This window comes from Elephantulus edwardii, unplaced genomic scaffold (genome assembly GCF_000299155.1).
Source record: "Elephantulus edwardii isolate Elephantulus edwardi_28Jun2011 unplaced genomic scaffold, EleEdw1.0 scaffold00211, whole genome shotgun sequence".
In the NCBI taxonomy this organism is placed as follows: domain Eukaryota; kingdom Metazoa; phylum Chordata; class Mammalia; order Macroscelidea; family Macroscelididae; genus Elephantulus; species Elephantulus edwardii.
In genome coordinates, this window is record NW_006399961.1 from 424,188 (window position 1) to 446,401 (window position 22,214).

A 22,214-nucleotide genomic window follows, 5' to 3' on the forward strand; every position below is an offset into this window, starting at 1 on the left:
AGCTGACCACAACTGAGGAACAACAGCTCTGACCCTTGCACCATCCTCACAGTCCCCACCCCATGCTCAAGCACAGTGCTTTAGTCACTGTATCAGTCTATCTCATTCAGAGTATTCCTCTCTTATCCTGACCTTTCCCATCTGACGTCTTTCTCCAAAGACTAGCCACCCCTGGCACTATGCCCAAAATACATGAGATGGAGTTTCGCCATCCTTGCCTCGAAGGGGCACCCTGGTTGTACTTCTCCCAAGACGGATTTGCTGTCTCTTCCAGCAGTCCATACTATATTCACGACTCTAACAGCACAATTCAAAGGCACCAATTCTTCAGTCTTCCTTATTCATTGTCAAATTTTCAGGTGCGTAAGAAGCAATTGACAATACGGCTGGGATCAGGTGCACCTTAGTCTTTAAACGGACAGACCATCACTCCTCTGTTTGCCATACTATGTTGGCTTGCATGTGGCTGTGAAGTGAGTAGCTTTGCCACTGGTATTTAAAATATCAGCAAGTCACTGATGGTGGACAAGTCTCAGCAGAGCTTCCAGACTAAGATTAAAAAGCAGGGCGGGACACCTACTTCTGAAATGACAGGTCTTCAAACCCCAATATTCACATCATGTCGTTGGGTAACCCGAAGTGGTTCCGAGCCTCCAGCGGGTTTTCAGAGACAGTTAATCGCATAGAAGGAGATTGCCCATCCTTCCCCTGCAGAACAGCTGGTAGATTTGAACTGTGTGCCTTTGGGATTGCAGCACAGCTTCTTAACCCTACACCACCAAAGCTCCATTAGACATTAGAATTTACTACAACACAAAGGATATTTACATCAGCTCACAAATGGAGTCGTTATATACTGTTGAGTTGGAACCAACTCATATTTTGTTCTCTAGTAAGTTTTTCAGAGGCAGTAAATCATACAGGAGAAGGCTGCCCATCTTTCTCCTTTAGAGTAGCAGGTGGATTCAAACCACATGCCTTTGGGTTGGCAGCACCGCTCCTTTCCACTAGGGCACTTGAGCTCTCCTACAAATTAGAGGGATTTATATAATACTGAAGATCATGGCATGGCCTAGTCAAGATGACACATAAAGGGTTTTTTAAGGGGAGCGTAATTCAATCCATAGTCGGCAGAATCAGAAGAGTTGGATGCTTGTGGGATGGAGTGGGAGCTTTCCCCTGACTGGATAATAACAACTGACCAGTATTCTCTCTCTCCTCTTCTAGTTCTCTCAGCTTATTAAGATCTTCCATTCCCTGGGCCCTGAGAAGTTCCCACTTGTGGAGCAAACGTTCTTCCCCAACCATAAGCCAATGGTGAGTGCCCTTGTTTTATTGTGTTTATTTTTTGCAAAGAGCGATCGAGCATGGACATCTTGTGTCCTCAGGTCCTGCGGATGGAGGAGTTGGAGTCAAGGACAACTCCCTAGGCATCTCGAATCTAAGTAAGAATAGAGTGTCTCGGGGATGAATAACATTTCTAGAGAAAGAGTTCTCTCTCCAGGTGAAATTCCATGTGGTTGTGTAAATGGTGACAGTGGACAACATTCCTTGGGGCTAAAGGAATGTTTGGCAAATCAGGAGCCAATGTCAGCTGGCAGAGAGATTCACTGACTCTTGAAGTCAGAGGTTTAGAGCAAAGATAAAAGCCGTTTCAGAGGTGGGACATTATTTCTCTTGAGTCTGTGTAGGACCTGGTTTCAACTTCTATTTCACTGAAGTCAGTAATATTTTCTTTGCGCCGATTATCAAAGGGCAGTTTGCTTGTGTGTCCTTTTCACATTACACCTTTGGAGGAGACCTGAGGTCGTCTCTGTGAAGTGGTTTCAGCTTCGCTCGCTCGAGTGTGTGGCATAGCTTCCCACCGGGAGAACACCTGGGTGGGAGAGGTTAACGTCTCCTCGGAGGGGATCCAGAACAAATACTCGGCCGCAGAAACCTGTGGGGATGGAGGTGTCTGGGAATGTGCTCAGGGCCTGTGTGTGTGCTCAGTGATCTTCTTAAACTGGTCTAAGGAATGCAGGACTCTAGCCTCATAATTGCTTTTGGAATTAGACGTCTCAGCAAATAGATTTAATAATAATTTTTATACCTTTAAAAAATTGTGATTTTAATGAAAGTTTACAGAAAAGTTGGATTTTCATTCATTTGTTGTTGCACATTTTCCTCACTCCCCCTCTCTCAGTTCCTTTTTAAAAAAATTATTCATTATTGCACTATTTTCTCCCTCCCTCTCCATTCCCCCCCAGTCCACTTTGCAATGCACCTCTTATTCTGGACTGTTGTCATATGTATAATGCCTACTCATATATTCCTTTTAAATAGTTCTTTCCTTCATCTGTTCATTTTGTTTAAAATCTCTCTACGCTTTTGCTAGTTTCCCATCAGCCCCCCATGTCAGTCCTGCTTTATAACAATGAAGTTATGCAGTATTTGTCCTTTTGTGACTAAGATATTTAACTCAGCCTAATGTCCTCCACAGTCACCCATGTTGTATAATGTTTCATGAGTTCATTGTTTTCAGTGCTGTGTAGTTTTCCACTGTGTGACTATACCATAGTTTTTCCCTCTATTCATTTGTTGATGAGCACTTGGGCTGCTTCTGTCTCATTGTGAACAACACAGCAATAAACATGGGTGTGCATATTATCTGTTTGAGTCATGGCTCTGGTTTCTTGAGGATGTATTCCCAGCAGTGGAATTGCTGGATAAAAGGGTATATCTATTTCCAACTTAAAAAAAAATTATTATTTTTGTGTGTGTGCCCTCTATGAAGTGGATTGATTCAGTGACTGGGGTAATCGGGATGGGTGTTTTGGAGACAGTGCGATTGGAAGAGGACATAGCAGACTTTAGAGCTGCTATACATAGGGTCGCTATGAATCGCAAGCGACTCATGGCCCATAACAACAACAACAACCATCAAATCAGATCTGACTGATAAGAGGAGGAGATTGCCCTTCCTTCTCCAGCAGAGCATCTGGTGGATTTGAACCGTGTACCTCTGGGATTGCAGTGCAGCTTCTTGCCACTAGGCCACCAGAACTCCCTATTTCCAACTTTTTGAGAAAGGGCCAAATACCTTCCATAGTGGTTGCACCATTTTACAATCCCTCCAGCAGTCAATAAGAGTTCCAATCTCTCCATAACCTGACCAGCATTTGTTGTTTGCTGTTCTGTTCATTCAACTTTGCTCTTGATGGTGGAGGTGAGATGATATCTCCTAGTTGTTTTGATTTACATCTATCTCTCTGATAGTTAGAGATTTTGAACATTTCTTCATGTGTTTGTTTGCCATCTGAATGTCTTCCTTGGCGAAATGTCTTTTCATATCCTGTGGATGTTTATCTTTCTCTTTTTGAGGAGTGCTGGAGTGCTCTATAAATTTTAGATATGAGTCCTTTTTCAGAGATGTCATTGTCAAATATTTTTTCTCAAGTCTGTGAGACTGTTTCCTTTTTTCCCTGTTGGAGAAGTTATTGATGTTGATAATAATTTTTAAAAACTCATTGCTATGCACACCCATGTTTATCGTGGCTTTTTTCACAATAGCAAGGAGTTAGAAACAACCTAAGCGCCTATCAACAAATGAATGGATAGAGAAGCTGTGGTATATTCACACAATGGAATACTACGCTGCATTGAAAAGCAAGGAACTCATGCAATATTATTCAAAATGGGTGACCCTGGAGGACATTATGCTGAGTGAAGTATCTCAGTCACAAAAGGACAAATACTGCATGGTACCACTACTGTAAGACAGGACTGACATCAGGGTTGGGGAGAGACTGAGAAAGATGGGTTCAATAAGTATACTGCACTGAAACAGAGGAGGGAGAAAACTGCTTAAAAGGGATATGTGATTAGGTATTTGTGTCATGACAGGAGCCTAGAGTGAAGGCTACATGGTGGAGTGGACCTGGGGGAGGGATTGTAAAACAATGAAAGAATTTTACTTTTCCAGGAGGGTAGTGTACTAGGGGGGAAAGTTGGGAGAGGAGAAAAGTGCAACAACAGATGGAGATGAATGGAAATCCAAAGTCTCTGTAAATTTTTACTGAAATTAATAATAAATTTAAATTTAATAAAAAAGAATTTGGTATCTGAATTAGTGAGGGGACAGGATTGCATTGAACATGTAGATTGCTTTTGGTATGATTGTCATTTTCACAATATTGAGTGTTCCTATCCATGAACAGGGCACATTTTCCCCACTTTCTTTAGGTCTTTTTTAATGTGTCTTACAGAAATGCTCTGTATTTTTCTTTGTGTAGGTCTTTTGTATCTCTAGTTAGGTTCACTCTCAATTATCTCAATTTGTTGTTGACTATTGTAAATGGTCTTACTTTATTGATTTCCTTCTGAGTTCTTCTTTGTTACTGTAGAGAAATCCTATTGAATTTTGGATATTGATCTTATATCCTGCTATGGGAAGCCGATATTAAATATTTGTAAGAAACCTAAAGCTATCAGGATGTGGGGGAGGTGTGGTAGAAGCTCGAGTTCACCCTGAGGCACCCAGGCAATCCTTAGGGGTTTACCAGATTCTTGCATTTGCTAACCCCTCCCTCCTGAGTCAAGCAGAAGGTTTTCAATAGAAAGAGCTTGGTTTCGTTTGCATTGAATTCTCTTTGTGATTTACTTCCTGGTAATTTTCAATAAAGATGCAGGGAAGCTGGAATGGGGGTCTTCAGCCTATAGAACTGCTGGCCCCCTGTTTTTCATGCTCTGTTTTATCTCAAAAACAAAACCCCCAAAAAACCCAACCTCATTGCTATAGGGGCAGAACCCACTCATAGCTGACCCTCAGTTGAGTGTCTGACTTTATGGATCACGTGGGAGATTATCCATCTTTCTTTCTCCTTTGGAGCCACTGGTGGGTTCCAGCCATTGTGGAGGTGACGTCTTTATGTGAGCATCTCCCTATGAATTAGGCCATCAGAGCACCCTAATAGTTAATGGCATACCCTATTATTCCAGTTTGGGAGCATGGGCCTTTCGTGTAATCCTGAGAGCAGGCTGGTGACATAGATCTGGTGGGAGCTACTTTACCAGGTTGTTGTTGTTGTTGTTGTTATGTGCTGTCGAGTCGCTTGCGACTCATAGTGACCCTATGTACAACAGCCCTAAACTCTGCTCTGTCCTGTGCCAATCGCGCTGTCTCTGACACTCCCATCCCAATTATCCCGGTCCCTGAAGTGAGGGTTTCTTTCCACGTCTCATTCCATTATGCCCGATCCATAGGGAGTCATGGGGACCAACAATGTGCTGGTTTGGATAATAAGGGCACATCTGGAACACAGTCTGTTCTGTTCAAGCATGAACACAATGTGGGGCTTATCGTCAGGCTGGCCTGGATCTCAGTCCCAGATGTGCCTGTTTTTTACTCGATGTCTACTTTGGGCAGTAGAAACCTCTTAAGATTGCAGGTGGTAAACATGCATGGCTGCTGACTGAAAACTGAAAGATCTTAGCCAGCCTACAACTACCTTCAAAGAAAAGCCTGGTGATTTGGAATAAAAAGCAGCTACTTGAAAACCCCATGAACCACAGTTCTATCCTGACACACAGGAGGCGTCCACGAGCCAGGCTCATTTCCATGGCAGGTGATGGTGGGGCGGAGGATTAGCTTCTCCACAAGCCTTCGCTTTCTCACCTGACAGCCAGCGTGCAGTATGTTCATCAGAATGTAGAGGTTTAATACGACCCCGTGTACAAGGCACTGTACATGCCATAAAATAGTACTCAAAGTGTGTTTTTAAGTGCCAATGAGTCGATTTCAACTAGGATGATTCCTTGTGATGGAGTGGAGGTGTCCCAGTTTTCATGACTGTAGCCTTAATAGATTGAGCCCTCAGGACGCAATGATCAAGCGTGTTCAGCTAAAAGGTGTGAACCCACCAGCTGCTGCATGGGAGAAAGATGTAATCCATCTTCCCTGCACACAGCAAACTGCCCTGGCAACCCTGTGCGGCGATTTGTCTCTGTTGTGTAAGATCACAATCAAGTACTATCATCTCGAGAGTAACGGTTTGGTTGATCTTTACAGAAGGGCATTGCCAGGCTTTCTTCTGTGCAGCCACCTCTTCTGTGCAGCTTCAAACCAACCACCTCTCACTTAGCCACCTTGCTCAAAACGTGATAGCTTTAGACTAGGATTAAGACCTGCACGTTGGAATTTAATAGTCAACAGTGGGTTGAAAGTTAAGAGCTGTGAAGCCAGCCCAGCTGATTGAGGCTGACAGGCCCAGCTTTGAGTTCCGGGAGAGGGTCACTGGCTTTGATGTGGCTTATTAATGTCCGGTATTCCCAACTCAACCAGGCCCTCCTTCCCAACCCCACCGGCTTGAGATGCTTTAGGGCAAAATAAGCAAGGTCAAATCAAGGCCTTGTTTCTGGGGGCCGTGCACCTCCCACAGATGATCAGATAACCAGTTAACTAGTTGCCATCACTGAGTCGGTTCTGACTCGTGTTGATGCCAAGTGTGTCACTATGACACAGATTTCATAGAATCAGGGGAGAATCCTGGCTTCAGGGAACAAGGTCAGGACCAGTTTAGCCACCAGGAGGAAAGCTTGGATATTTCTCCTGAAATTCCTCCTGTCCTTGCAAAGGGCTGAAAGAGGGTGGCAACTAGTTTACATGCCTACTGGTAAGGAGATGCCCTGGACTGGCGCCCCAAACGTACACAGTTCAGGCTGGTCTGCAAGATGAAGATGGACACTCTTCCTCCCGTGAGATTTAACTGCTTCTGAAAGCCAACTGGAGGCGCAGCTGTGGATCAATTTCTAACTCAACATACACAACATGAGGTGCATTAGATTCCCCCCCGCCAAGTCTAGATCTAGGGCAAGCATGTCAGGCTTGCATAGGTCTCCGTTGCCCAGAAACCCCCACCCTACGGCCGTTCGGAACACAACAAGGCAAGAGACAAGCAGGTGTGTGATAGAAATAAAACCACTTTACTGTTTAGAATAAAGGACACACTATAAAAAGTGGACATTATGCAACATTACAAGACAATATACATTCACGGAATATAAAATTCATAAATAACATGGAGGAAAACTGTAAACAGTGCTACAAAATTTCGCAACAAATACATTCCTTCCAGACAGTGTATCTCTGGCTGGTCTCTCTCCATCACTTCTGGGTTTCAGGACAGCCGACTGGCTAAAGGGAGTGGGGAGCGGAGGGGAGAATCCAAGATGCCCCGCCCCCAAGCAAGACTTGTTCTCCAAATCCTTCTCCCCTTTCCTTCCAAGGAGCCAATTTGGAAGCTTTTGAGGTCCCTTACCCCACAAACACATCCCATGTTGGTTTTGCCTTTGTCATCAGAGTTTGAAAGTGTTCCTCATGAATACAAAAAGACCCTAGCGACAGTGGTACCCAGGAGCCAAGCTCTTGCCCCCTATGTTAGGCCAGTCCACACTGGTAAGCATTATCTACCGAGTCAGGAGAAGGGGTGTGTGCAGGAGAGAATATTCTCTCTCAGGGGCCTCAGCAGCTCCAAAGGAGCGCGATTCCAGGAAGTCATGGACTTCTTTCTTTGCCCAAGAACCAGTATGGAAAATAGTGTTCCACTGGCGTGATGTAGTCTCGGGGCCCAGTAAGGGTTGACAGGCGTCTCCTAGCATTGCCTATCCTGGTCATGTTAGAACTCTGCACTGAGAGGTGACAACCTGGGTGTACAGCATCCATGATTGAAAAGCAGAAGAGATGCCAGAGGAGAGAAAAAAAGACCTTGGAATCAATTCTCATGGCTGTCCGTGATTTCAGGAGAGACCATGTCTCCACTGGGCAGACAAAGGGGCTGAGAGGAGGGAGTGGGAGTGGCCAGCACATCGCTCAGGACCAGTGCCTGGGGCAAGGACAGGGTCCATACTGTCTTCTTCTTTCCTCTTCGTCCTCTAGAAACCACTGAAAGCCTCTTCCAGTTCCCCGACTCGCCAATCTAGCTGCCTACACATTCGAAGCAGCTTACCCTCCAACCCACTGTAGAATTTGATTCAGGAAAATGGCGGCATGTGGGTTTATTTTTTTTTTCTTTTCTTTTCCACACAATGTACACATATTACAGCCTACAAATGACACAAGATTTAGCAAAATAAAACATCCATGATATAATTGAAATACCGAAGTGTCTCAGCTACATAAATGACTTTAAATTATACAGTAAGTGAACAGGTGAAATAAACAAAGCTATAGCTTTTGGAAAGCTCAAAGCCTGCCCTCTGCCACCACCACCCTGCAAAGGGCCTGTCTTGGCCCAGGACCCGCTCTTCTCTTCGCCAGGCCTGGCACCAGGACAGCCGCTCAGCCACCTCTGCTGCTCAGTACGGAGGTTTCTGGTGGCTCACGCTCAGGCCTCACCCCAAGTCCCTTCTTGTGTGCCAGGCAGGGACTCAAGCAAGGCCAAACATGGCCAGATGCTACTCAGAAGAGATGCTGAAGTTGACCTGGGAGGGCACTTGTGTGGGTAGAGTCAGGGGCTCCACCTTCTAAGACTTTTGAAGTTAAAAATGAAAAAGTAATTCCCAAATACCAGATCTAAACTCTTACAGGGAGTAGGCCCAGCTCCTTCCACATGTCCCATTCTCCCTCTGTCAAATGGCACAACCACAAGATGAAAAGTACAAGGTCATAAAAGCAATCCTAAGGAGACCCAAGCCTGGACTCTGTGTGTGTGTGTGTGTGTATGTGAAACAAACACACAATATGTGGTGTCTACTTCTTCCCTCCTGTTTCCATCAATAGCTCTGTTTCCTAGGGTGGAATGAACTGGAGAGATAAACACTAATAAGAGTGGATAAATACCCATCTTCTTTAGAGAGGGAGGAAGTGGCCATGCTAAACATCACCATTCTATCTTGCCAGACTCTGCAAAGCACACGGTCCCTACTCTCAGCTTTCAACACTAAAATGTAAAATAATTTTATTTAATAAAAGAATTTATATTATAGTTTTATTTCTTCCCCCCCCCTAAAAAAATCATGAAGAACCCCATGTCGGATTGCAGTCAGCTTTCTCCAGTAGCCACAGGTCTTAATTCTATGAAGTGAGGACCTCGGAGGTGGCCCGTCTGTGTGAGTGAACTGTGTGAAGGGTAGCAAACTGTCGCCGGAGCCCAGACCAGGTTGTCACGTAACAGGTTGGGTTCTTTACAGCCCTCCCTCCTGCACCCAAGTCCCTGACCCCCAACACACGTATCCCATCTGAGCCAACCCAGCAAGGCAGTTAAACAAAGCATCCCAGCCCCCTCAACATGAAGCAGAAGGCAAGGCGGGGTACAGGAGTCAGAGGACCCCAGTGATGGGGGAAAGAAAGGGCTGCTGAAGGTATGTATGCAGAAATCTCAAATTCTAACTACAATGAAAACACATCAACTTGGAATGTCATGATTTTCTTCAGACAAGCAACAACAAAATAGAGGAGAAGAAGCAAATGGCGTATTTAACAGCATTGAACAGAATTCTGTGTCCTGTAAAAACTTAGCTTATGTCCCCTGTGTGGGTATATGCCAATGTGTATACAAACACAATCCCCCTAGGTGAGCTAAATGGTACTGCGGAGATAGTATTCACTACCCAAATCTACGTGGCGACGTCTGTGGATGGCGTCTGCCGTGCACCTGCCTCCAGTTTACATAAAGGCGCGCTCTCTGCCACACTGACCAATGAGTTCCCCAGGATCCAATCCCAGGAGAGGCAGGGAGAAGAAAGACATCCGTTTCACACCTGAACTTTTGTACAAAATCCAGTCACCGCTGAGTGGCTTCTGACTCATGAGGACCCCAGGTGAGCAGAGGGAAGCTGCGCTCCTAAGGGGTTTTCAGGGGTCTGACAGCTCACTAGGGCTTTCTCCTGAGGCGCCTCTGGGTGGGTTCGAACTGCCAACCTTTTGGATTAGCAATTGCACGCTTAACTGTAATGCACCTCCTGGGCACCTCAAGAGCTTTTTTACAAGGCAGGCAAATGGCCTCTTGACCTTCTGGTCTGGCTGCTTTAGGCCAGGCTCAGAAACATGGCTCCCCCTGGGCCCACCCTCTGGTCAAGCCAAGCATCTCTGAGCTGGGGGAACTCTGTGTGTCCTGCATCATAATGGACCCTCTCTAGCAAACTCTTCTCTCCCCTCCCTCTCTCCAAGCTGGGTGGGATATGCAGTAGCATCTCCTCGATGTCTAATATCTAACATCCTCTCTGGACCTTCAGTCTATTCGCTTGCTGCCTTTGACTGATTCGGAAACAGCTGGTCTTTCAGCAACTTCCTTTTCTGTGTCCTTTATGTACTGGGGCAGAGGAGTGGAGGAAAAGGGAGGCAGGTGTGGGCAAGGGAAGGGGGGCAAGAAGAAAGAGGGGCGACTATTACAATGCCCCAATGGGATAATTTTTCAATTTCTGTTTTCCTAAAAAAATATAGATTATATTTTCACAAGGAAGAGGCATCCCTCTTTTCTTTTTGCCCTGGTGCCAAGCACTCCCACGAGAAATGGGTGGCGATGTCCAAACCAAAAAGAAAGGGGCAGAGCGGGCCCGGGAGAACAACTCCGAAACCAACCCCATCCAATAGATTTATCTTTAAGTGTTCCAAGTGCTAAATTTGCAAGAAAACAGGCACTAATTTCATTGTCATCATCATTTGGGAAGAGTTAGTGTCCGAGGGAGGCTCAGCGGGAAGGGAGGGAGGTGAGGTGGGGCAGGGTCTGCTGCTCAGGGGTCTGTGGCATTGATGATGCTTTTGTCCGGGGGGGCCCAGCCTCGGTACCAGTTGCAGTAGCCACCCTTCTGCCGGATGCAGGCGTAGTGTTTGGACTGGTAGCCAGGGTAACCGAAGTTGGAGAGCATGTCGGTCCAGAGACACTCGTTCTTGGAGGTCACAAAGCAAGGCAGGTAGTAGCAGGACTTGATCTGCAACGAGACAAGAGGCAAAGGTTGGCGGCTCTGCCAGGGGAAGGGGACCCAGGGGTGGGGTGTGGGGTGGCTGATGCGTTCTGTAGTCTGGATTAAGAACATGCGCTAACTTCAAGGGGAATCCGAGCTACAGAAACCCCTTAGTGATGATATCATTGCTGTTAACCGTTGAGTCAGAACCGATGCACAGCTGACCCTCTGTCATCTCTGTTAGTTCCCCTAGCAGTCTGGGCCCCCTTTCACGGATGAGGACACAGGAACTCAAAGAGGTTAGGTAACTTGCCCTAGGTCACACAGCCAGTAAAGTAGTAAAGTTAGACATTTGAGAAGATTCCCTCTAAACCACACTCAAGTATTAACAGGTAAAGATGGGAATTCTCAGTTTCAGGAAATTGAGGGACTGGCAATTTGGAAGCATGAAATATGAAATATGAAAGCTTCTCTGCTTTAGGAGCCACACTTTTAAAGCTGTGTGACCTCAGGGAAGTTACATAACCTCTCTGAGCCTCCTCACATGTCAAGTAACAGTGATGTGACCACATAGAACTGCTGTGAGAATTAAGTGGGAGAGAGGCCCGACTCTCACACCAGGGAAGAGGCTGTGCTTGGTCAAGGGGTTAGGCCTCGCTGGAGCATGACCTCCTCTATTCTCTGCCATTCATGGTCCTGTGCTGGCTTGCACATCAGGGCAGGCACTACAAGTCAGCTGCCTCTATGTCCCCATGTGTGCCATCCTAGCAGGGCACATGGTGGCAAGGATCCTGTACCTGCCAATTCTTTGTACCCTTGCAAGGGGCCAGTGATGCGGGAGAAGCCTGGCAGCTGCTGAATGGACAACATGGAGGGGGCAGGAGGCAGCAGGAAGTCATCCCTCCCCGGGTTGTGTGGACACCACATCCCTGACCCTCTGACGACCATGTTCATGCCCCACATAAAGACCCCACATCCCGTGCAGCAGGAGCTGATGTGGTCCAGGGCTGCATCCAGCTCCTCCTCACCCCCTCCTCCCTTCCCCAGGGCTCACCTTGCAGTTACAGCCCAGGTGGTACCGGTAGTTGAGCCCTTTACGCTGGGACAGGGTGAGCTGGTCCCATCTCTCCACAAAGTTGCACAGCCCTGTGTACATCTTGCCATCATAGACACGGCCTAGAAAAGCAAAGATCATGAAGGGTTATTTTGTCCAGAGTCCAGCCAGAAGGAAAAGAATTCACACCTACTAATGATCCTGCTTTATCCTTCTCAAACCCTCATAAGGCAGACTGCATCCCCATTCTCCAGATGAGGAAAACAACGGTCAGAGGGATTCAATATTCTGAAGGCCCCAAAGCCATCCAATTCTGGCTCTGAATCTAGAGTTCAAGCTTCACTTCTCTCATCGACTCTTATTGGAGGGCTTAGGGAACTTTGGATTTAAGTTTGATTTTTCTCTTTGCTGCTGGGCTAAGGATGGAAAACTCTGAAGGGCAAACTTAATAGGCTGGCTGGAAATGGAAGAGGAACAGGCATTTACAATCCTTCTTTGCGTGTCGTAAAGCGGAAGAGCTCCCAAACGAGGAGCTTGCTCCCACTCGTCAGTGATGGAAGGAAAGTCCGAGGCCAGCCTAAGTGGTGGAGCCTCAAGCTCTCGCCTTTGGGCCAGACATGGTTCTCGATGCTCCTCACATCCTGATGACACATGGCCCCTTGTCCTCGGGTTGCCAGGGGCCTTCTCCTCCTTCTCCACCCGCCCCAGGTGAAGGGGTCCTTGGTCTTGGCCAGACATGGCTTAAGTGCTCCAGTTGGCTGTTACCTGTCAGCAGGTACTGGTACTTGTTGACTTCTAGTTTAAGGCCACAGAGACTCTCGGAAGCCTCCGTGTAGATGTACTGCACGTGGGGCATTTTGGTGAAGCCTCGGTACATCTGTGGGTGGAAAGAAAGAACGGTGTGAGAAAAGGCTCCGGGTCCAGGGAACGTGTGGTCATCGGTCTCAGGGAAGATGGTTCTCCTAATCAGCCCCTGAGTTAAGGTCCTTATCACCTGATTAGACCACATGTCCTCTTTTTTTTTCAAAGCCACAAGTTCCAGAGAAGCCTCTTTATCCAACACATCTCTCCCCTCCCCAACTCCCCCCAAATATCCTCCTGGGCACACACCTTCCTGAAGTCCCAACGACCTTTTCAGAATCTCACAGGAGCTGCTGTGAAGGGTCCTGCTGGCCATGAGCGATGCCAGCTTATGTCCTCTCTGTAACATGCTTCAAAAGCATTCTCACTTACACTCCCCTCCTGGCATCCTCCCAAGAACCCCGAGACCTAAGCGTCATTGTGCTCATTTCACAGATAAGGGGTTCAGCAGAGATTCTCTGGGATCAGCTCTATCCATGGAGCATCTGATGAAAGCCCCAAGCCCCTTTACTGACATCTCTCCCTCCATCCCACTGCCGTCAAGTCAGAAAGGTCTCATCGCTGACCCTCCAGTGGGTTCTGCAGACTCTAGATCACACAGCAGGAGACTGTCTGTCTTTCCCCTAAGCAGCCACTGGTGGATTCGAACCACCAGAGAGGCACAGCTGCTGGTTTAACAACACAGTGCCCTACAGACTAGTCCATCGGCAGCTCCAAACAAAGCACAAAAAAACGCACAGATTTTTAACAAAACATTTAAGAATGAATAAGAAGCTGAAATGGAGGCTTGGGGGTCTGTTTTGCCTGCAGAATCAGCAATTCCATAATCTAATTGGTCTGAGGCAATTGCTGCTGGGTGGTCATTCTGTGGCTCCAGGTCAAGGGCGGGAGGGTTTCACAGGCGTGGATCTGTCCAGACAACTCCATGTGAGCCTGCAGGTGCTGCCTGGTCCTGCCACCCCTCCAGTTCCCAGCCTTCAAAGGCCCCGGAGTGCTGGTGGTCTCTGGACTGGCCCTAAGGGCTTATAATAGGGTGATGTCTCCACTTTAGTTCTTGGCACAGTTTATTAATTTACATATGGCAGTTCATAAAAAGCCAGACATCACCTCACTGGAGTCTCATCTAAATACCTCCTGTTTGGGCCAATTTTCCCTCCTTCCTCTTTATCTCTGAAATGGCAACTTAGCTGGTGAGGGTATATGGCTGTCCCCAAGGGCCATTCCTGTCACACAGCAGTCTCTCTCGGCCCTGCAGAGTTTGGGAGCCTCCGAGTCGTGTAAGGAGAAGGCTCTTCTAATGGACTCACATGCAGGTACACAATTCCGGTTTACCTGGTCTCCCTGAGGCATGCTAGCAAACTGAAGAAAGGCAGCCATGCCCGGGGAGCTTTCTCTACCCTCAGCTTTCAGTTATGTCCTAGAGGAGTGGGGTGTCCAGTCACGCCCTCCATGATGAGGGATGACGCCTCTGGGGTGCGAAAAAATGCCAAGTTCCGGAGGACTGCAGTGTGCATGTGTTCCAGTACCATCCTATGCTCTCTCGCTCACTGCCACATGGAGCAGCTTCTCAGTCAGGTGTGGGTTTTCCCTCGAGTTTTTGGCAGATGTCTGAACTAAGTTCATGCCCTGCTTCTCTTGGGCCTGCTCTCCTGGAGCAGATCTTTCCAAGGACATCCTGCTTTGCCCTGTATCTTATCTCCTCTCTGCTTAATAGATGAGAACCCAACTCTGTGTAGAGTGGGGAAACTTGGTCAGTCAAGAAAGCTTGACATTGGGAACTCTGGCAGCCTAGTGGCAAGAAGCTACACTGCAATCCTGAAGGTGTGTGGTTTGAATCCACCAGATGCTCTGCTGGAGAAGGAGGGGCAATCTCCTCCTGTGCTACTTGGATCCGAGTCGATGGTACACAACAAAAAAGGGAAAAAGAAAAGAAAAGAAAGCTTGACATAAATGTGGTCTTGCTGTTGCTATTGCTTCTGAGTTTGAAGGAAACTCTCTCTTAAAGTTGCTTTTGGCATCTCTGACAGAATCAAAATGTTATGCTACATTTTAGGATCAATTCTAAAAGTAGGAATAAGGCTGGGGTATGGTAAAGGTTGGGGCTCCTGAGGGACATAATTGGTTTGAGCTCTGCTATTAATCAGAAGACTAGTTAATAACCAGAGGCAATGAGAAAAATGCCTGGCAATAGGCTTCTACAGGATCACATCCCGTGAAAATCGTATGTAGTAAAATTCCCCTCTGACATACTCCAAGAGCTGGAGTTGACTTGATCATGGTAGTTTGTCTTTTTGCTTATTTTAATAGTGAAAGTAGATCTTATTTAGTTGTCTTTTCTTCATGATCATACCCTATGAAGCTAAATATTGACTCAAGAGTATCATTAGGTCTGTAGTCGTAGAATTCTCCAATCAGTTTGACAAATTTAGAGTGATCTGAGATCAGAGAACCAGGCTGATGGTGTTAATGTGCTGTCAAGTTGGAACTAACTTATAGCAGATCCTCCAGAGGCTTTTCAGAGTCTGTAAATCACATTTTTCACCCTTGGACTCAAACCACTTGCGTTCAGGTTTATAGCACAACTCTTTACCAACTAAGTCAGCCACGCTCCTAATTGGAAGGAATGTTACAGATAAGCAAATTAAACCAATACAATGGAGAATTAAGGAACCCTGGTGGCATAGTATGTAATGTTTTAGGCTGATAACCGAAAGGTTAGCAGTTTGAATCTACCAGCCGCTCCTTGGAAGAAAGATAGGCAGTGTCTTCCTATAAAGATTTATAGCCCAGGAAGGCCAAAGGAGGGTCTCAAAGATCTGGGACCAAGTCTGTGGCAGTGGACTTGAGGTTGGTGACGGAAGGTTGGTGGTAAATTCAGGCCTGGAGACAGGAATCTGTGGTTCGAATCTTGTCTCCATTATTTAGCTGGCAATTTCTCTTAATCCTCAAATTCCTCATCTGTTAAATAGGGCAGAGCACTTCTATATTAGATGGTTTTAAGGATGAAATGAATTAGACTAGCCTTTCACAAACAGCATATAAGTGAAAGTTAGCTTAAACTCAATTTTGCGAGAATTCAGAGCGAGAAGAGAGAAGGATTTGGCCCCTTCTATGTAAGTGCTTTTGCCCAACCTTGTCTCTTGGTGTACACAGTCCAAGCCATTCTGAACTACAAGTGGAAGTGGTCTCTTTATCCAGGGGGGTAGCTACCTGCCTCTGGATCCCTCCCCACTTCCTGGTACCCCCACAAAATTCCACAATATAGCTTCCTTGGCGCGTTCAGACAAATACGGAAAGAATTTTCTGGGTCCAGGAGCGTTCACGTATTCCTTAGGCCACTTCTGGTCTGTGCCCCACACGGACAAATGAAGCATCAGTATATCAACGTCAGATGTCTCTTTCATGCTCGCTGCACTGAATGCTGCTCTATGAAGGCTACCTCTGAAGCCACAGTGTAGTCGCATTTGCAGCTGAGGTTTGGAGACAAGTGGTGTTTGACCAAGATCTAAATGGCACCATCTTATCCTGGCAGAAGGGGTGAAGGGAGGGAGAACTTCCGAGAACTAAGTTCATTACTGCGGGACGCAAGATGTGAGCCTGGAACTAAGAGTCACGGGAGGTTAGAGGAGGAAAGAGGGTCCCTTCAAAGGAAACACTCAAAACTTACTGCTGTCAAGTCTATGCCAGCTCATAGCGGACTCCACTGTGTTTCCCAGGCTGCAAATTACATGAGGAGAGATTGATCATTTTTCTCCCTCGGAGCCACTAGTGGATTCGAACCACCAGAGAGGCTTGGCTACTATGTTAGCAGCTCAGCGCCCTAAGAACTACACCACCAGCTACTACTGGTCATGTGATCAGACAAACCCCTGAGGGAAGGAAGTCCCCAGAGCCAAGCACTGCAGTTGCCAGAAGATCTGTCCTGCCCACTTGTCATCCATGCAGAGCTTGACCAGCGGGTCTCCCCATGGGACTGTCCCCGGGACCGGCTGGGACATAATGTCCCCCACGTGCTGTTCCCTGCAGCCAGCGGAGAGCGTGTGTCCATGGCACAAACAACAGCTCCCTGCAAAGTGGCCCACTTTCTCACGGTCCCGATGGGAGATAAGGGCCCCACGGATGACAGCGGCCAGGTCCCGATGGGAGATAAGGGCCCCACGGATGACAGCGGCCAGTTCCACACACTCTCCCTTTCATAGCACAGCGCCCCCCCCCCTCCAATCTCATCTCCAAGCTTGGGTATGCAGCAAGCACCCTCAAGACTCCATCATCCTGTGCACCCCTCCCCCGACTCCTCCCCACATCCCTTTGTGGGTCTCTGCACACCCAAAATGCCCGAGAACACAGATCAGCAGTGAGCAGATGAGCAGGGGTCTGCCCACCTTCCTTTCACTGGGGCGGTCAGTCTGGGGGCTCGGGTAGAAAGAAGGTTAAGTCAGAAAAGGGAGACAGATGGGCTGCTGATTCTCACATTCTCTGGGACCCTTTAGTCCTGCTTTCAGGGAGCCTCTGCTCACCCCTGTCTGACTCCTAGTAGACTCTCTAATCCCCTAGAACAAAGCAGCCCAGGGCTCTGTGCCAAGATTCATGCAGGCTCGCCTCTCCCTCTTCCCTCCTACCAAGATTTTTCTGATACACCCTTTAGAGGATGTTGGAAGTCAAGAGCTACACTGGAGAATGACATGCCTGCCTGAGCTGGGCTCTTTATTATTATTATTATTATTATTTAATCTTTTGTTCCCTGGAGGAACTGGATACAAACAAAGGGGTGCAGCACCCCAAATGCACATAGATAGTGAGTTTCTGCTCAGCTGCTCTGCTCTGCCCTCGTAGGAAGAGACTGTTTTTTAGCTCTGTGGTCTCAGCTGCATTTACAACCTGCCCCACTCTGTTGCCTCTTCGCCTCATCTATGTAACAGAAGATAGTAGTGGACCTATATTTCACAGGGCTGCTGTGAGGTCTGACCCATACAGAGCCTTCAAAGAATGCCTGGCCCATAGCAAATGCATAACTAAAGTTACTTGTATGGTTATTGTTGTTGTTGATTGCCTTCGAGTTGAGCACGACTCATAGCAACCCTATGAATAAAAGGCCTGAAGCCCCTTGACAACTATCGACATTTATCAAAGTTCAGAGTTTCCGAGGCAAGTTGTTAGGAATTGGATGCCACTCCTGTTTCCAAAGCTGTCATAGAATGTTATTGTTTGATTCGCCTACAATGCATAGTAACCCTATGTACAGCAGCTCTGAACCCTTCCCTGTCCTGAGCCAGTCTCACTAAGCACTTGTATGGAATCAGGTTAATTATAATAAGTAGCACAAGCTAAGCACAAAGAAGGAGTTGGGAGAGAGAGGAGGACGGAAGAGATAGGAGGCCGGCTGGACGGATTACTTCTACACCAGTACTGTCTCTGATTCACTGACTAGGATTTAGTGGTACAATGGTTTAAGTACCCAACTCCTAATCAAAAAGTTGTTCTTCCAAACTTCCCTAGGGGGACCTCAGAAGAAGGGCCTGGCAGTCTGCTTCTTAAAGGTCATGTCTTTTAATGGAGTACAGTTCTATTCTGCATACATGGGGTCACCAGGAAATTTGGGTTTCCGTAGAGACTAGCAGATCCTGGTAGCTCCTCTGGACAGAAAGGCACTGCCCAGCGCTATGAGACGTCGCATGCTAAGGTAGTAGGAGGAGCAGAGGGAATCAAAGGAATTAGATACTCATGGGCGATCAAAGTACAACAGTAGGGGATTCTTGAAATTACGATAAGAACACAAAGTCCCAGTGCCTCTGCTTAGGAACAGGATCTGCTATTTATTGTTGCTTCGCAGGGACTGTGTCACTAAAATGCCATTCCATGCCTGCAGCCTTGATTCAATGAACCTAGAGGAGGGATAGGGTGCTCTGGTGGCCTAGCCAGTAAGAAGTGGTACTGCAATTCCAAAGGCACATAGTTCGAATCCTGCTCTGTGGAAGAAGGATGGGCAATCTTCGCCCATGCAATCATCTGCCTGTGAAAACCCCCTGGAGGATCTGCTATGGGCCGGTTCTGACTTGACAGCGCATAACGAAAGAACCAGCATGGCAAAAAGAGTAAACCTGCCAGGCTTAGAGTGGGTGTGTGCTTGCAAGCTGATGGGCTAGTAATTTGGCCTCTAAATAACCACCAGTGGCTGATCTGACACCACCTTGGGGGCAATGGGCTACTGTCACCACTGGAAGTGCAGCTGGTCATGCTAGGCTCCAGCTCTTGGAAGCAGGAGGGACGTTAGGCAAGTTTAGAAAGCACTGCCTCTCAGTTATTCTCCTCGCAGCTCTCTGATGCTGCAAAATACCTGTTAACGAGAAGGCCCGGTCCAGAGCAGGCTTGTGCACGTGTCCTCTGAACCCTTTGTCTAAGCTGCTCTGGCATCCTCCTGCCAGCTGCCAACAGCTGCAAAGTGGGGTCTGGGGCTGTGTTTGTTCTCATCAGCTCTCCACCTCCACCCACTCTGCTCTCCCCACCTCTGTCTGAAGACATAAGCTGGTCCCATGACCAGGCTGTGGCAGCCAAGGGCAGCCGGCCAGGGCTGACTGTGGACATTACATAACCAGAAGCTGTGGATGTTTCCAAAATCGAATCCAAAGCAACAGGTTACACAGAATTAGTACTTCTAGCCTCAGGCCTTGGGAGCAGGAATGATGACCCCCGCCACCCGATAGCTGAGTATCATTTGTGGGCTGCCATTTCCCTGACTCAGGTCCCCCTGATCCTCAAAACTTGTCTCCGTGGGGAGCTTTCTGTTCAGTTGAGTCTCACCCTCATCCTCTCTACTGGAAAGTTTGTATCTATTAAATCTTATAGAGTTTCCTGGCGGTATAACCAGTTAACACACTCACAGCTAAAGGTTGAAGGTTTGAGTCCACCCAGAGGTACCTCAGAAGAAAGGCATGGCAAACCAATTAAAAATTAAAAAAATCAGCCGCTGAAAACCCTGATGCACATTCTATCATACTAGGGGTCTCCACAGTCGACTTGACAGCAATTGGTTTTTACTCCAGGTGAGCCAAGCCCTGCCTCAACTGGGAAGATGCAGATATGAACAACTGGTAAAAGGCCTGGACTTGGCCTTGGACCTGAGCATAGCCACCCTGCTCATTCATCACACATATGTCTTCCTTTCAACCCCCATGGCTCCTGGCACAGGGTTTCCATGAAGAGATGTGCTTAGCAAAGCAAGGTGATGGATCAACCAGTTTCTAAGTTATCCCCAAGTGAGGCCCCAGCTCTGCACTCAGAGGCTGTGTGAACAAGGGACTCTATGAGACCCTTGCAGCATCCACGACCAGCTTCCCAAAAAAAGGCTGGGTGCTTTGAATTCTGAAATGTCAGAGCTATACTTGCTCTTAGGAATACAGAGCCTAACCTCACACTGTAAATAAAGGATGAAGAAATCGAGCCCGGGGGGAAGGGCTGAGTCCTAGAAAGCAGTGGAGCTGAGACCTCGAGGCAGGAGCTCTACATTTCCAATCTGATGTTCTCTTAAAGGTGCATTTCCTTAACGTTCTTCATGTGTTCATGTATGCAGTACTGGGCTCAGCGATATCAGCATGCTCACTAAATCTTTCTGACCAGCTGGGAAGCAGCTGGATAAATGAGGGAAGGAGGTGCCGTCTCTCCTTCTCAGAATGAGGCCCCTGAAACCAGCACCCGCTCACTGTAAAGATTTGATGGAAGGGCACAAGTGTGAGTTGTAACCTTGGCCAAGGCAGGAAACCTGTAAGCAGTGGTCCAAGTCAGACAGACTCTCAGTGCTCAATGGAGTCAGAAAACACCCGTAGCTCCAGCAGGTTTTCAGAGCAGTAAATCACACAGGAGATTGCCTAGCCTTCTCTTGTGCTGCAGCTGGTAGATTTGAACCCTGTGCCTTGAGGACTGCAGGACAACTTAGCACTGGGTGCGCAGAGGAATCCTTAAACACAAGGCCATCCAGCTCCCTCATGTGACAGACGCAAAGACTAAAGGCACAGTGAGGCGCCTTGAGTTGCGAGGGACCAGGTAACAAAGGTGAGGTGTCTCCTGCGGGCCTCCAGAGCTCAGCCCCTTAATTACTACCTCTGAGCCGCTCCACCCTTCCTGTCTTTGGGACAAAGCAGTCACTGTCCCTCCCTTGACCTTCACCCCTTTCTGCAGTCTCAGCAGAACAGAAAGGCTGGGATTCAAACACTGAGCAAACACACACCCCACATCCCTCAACACGCCTAGCCTTCCTCGGCCAGGACTCTTCTGGCAAAACCCCAGAAGCCCTCCACGTAGTGCCAGGCTGACGTCACTCACCTTCATCTGCTTGATGGTGTAGACCAGCGTGCCGAAGGGCCCATCCTTCACCAGCTTCTTCCCCACCACCTTGGCGCGGATCACTGCAGAGAGACAAAGCAGAGACAGGCAGGTCATGGAGGGCTCAACCACACAGGGATGGCGTCAAGGCCAGCATGCTAGCCCCCAGGGCACCTGGAATTGACTTCTCACCTGGGAGCCAACTGGGATATTTAAGAGCAAGGATCTGATGAAAGACGTTGGAAGAAGGCAAGAAGGCAGAGAACACAGCCAACATCCAGGTTAATTATCCTGAATGCACACATTAGCCTGCCCTGGAGATGCCTATACTATGCTCACACCCTGGGGCTGCACCTTATTGCAGCCTTGACCTCTCCCTGCCCTCTCTCCACATTCGCCTGACAATTCTTTGGCTTCCTAGAATGTGCTTCTAGAAACACCCTTGCCTAACCATCATTGCACATATGGAACCTAAAAATGCATGCATGCATTCACTCCATCTGGAATTGTCACCGAGTCCTGATGCACCCCACCTTCCCTCAACGTCCTAGTGGTGGAAGAGAGAGGGCAGGAGTGGGGACTCCGAAGCCGGAATGAACAGTTCAAGTCCCAGGTCTATGGTTTATGGCTGTTATGACTGCAGGCAAATAACTCTGTCCCTAATGTCCAGCTCCTCGTCTATAAAACCAGTAATAATAGCTCCAAACCCCTGATTCGAAGGAGTTAGGCAAGATAATGGACGCAAAATGCTTGAAACAGTGTCTGGGATGTAGTTTATAGTCAATAAAGAATGCCATCATCATCCGCATTGCCAAAAATGGGATGGACGGACCTTGGGAGGATTGTTATAATGTCAAGAGCTCCCAGGCATTACTCATCTGCCGTTGCTGGCTGCCCCGAGGTGATCTGGAGCCCACGTGACATGGCAGGAAGGCTGTCTTGCCTATAATCTTTATGGACGGAGAACACCCGGTCTTCGTTCCAGGAAGCTGCTGGGCAGGTCTGAACCATCAATCTTTCATTTAGCAGTTGAAAGCTTAACCACTCAACTACCAGGACTCTCTATTACACACCAACTGCGTGTCATTTCCCTTATTCACTC

The 22,214-nt window shown here is 47.7% G+C and overlaps 2 protein-coding genes across 3 annotated transcripts in view; one reads left to right on the forward strand and one right to left on the reverse strand.

The window, feature by feature from the left end:
- Positions 1 to 22,214, forward strand: part of SYN3 (synapsin III) — a 785,331-nt gene that overhangs the window by 239,043 nt on the left and 524,074 nt on the right. For both annotated transcript variants that reach the window (XM_006897530.1, XM_006897529.1), the window contains one exon: positions 1,228 to 1,317. In XM_006897530.1, the coding sequence (XP_006897592.1) occupies positions 1,228 to 1,317 (90 nt within the window). The remainder of the gene's footprint in view (positions 1 to 1,227; positions 1,318 to 22,214) is intronic.
- The window catches only part of TIMP3 (TIMP metallopeptidase inhibitor 3), a 63,496-nt gene continuing 51,681 nt past the window's right edge, over positions 10,400 to 22,214 (reverse strand). The window contains exons 2-5 of the mRNA XM_006897528.1: positions 21,113 to 21,195; positions 12,701 to 12,812; positions 11,936 to 12,057; positions 10,400 to 10,908 (exon numbers count right to left, since the gene is read on the reverse strand). Coding sequence (XP_006897590.1) covers positions 10,711 to 10,908; positions 11,936 to 12,057; positions 12,701 to 12,812; positions 21,113 to 21,195 — 515 coding nt within the window. The 3' untranslated portion in view covers positions 10,400 to 10,710. The remainder of the gene's footprint in view (positions 10,909 to 11,935; positions 12,058 to 12,700; positions 12,813 to 21,112; positions 21,196 to 22,214) is intronic.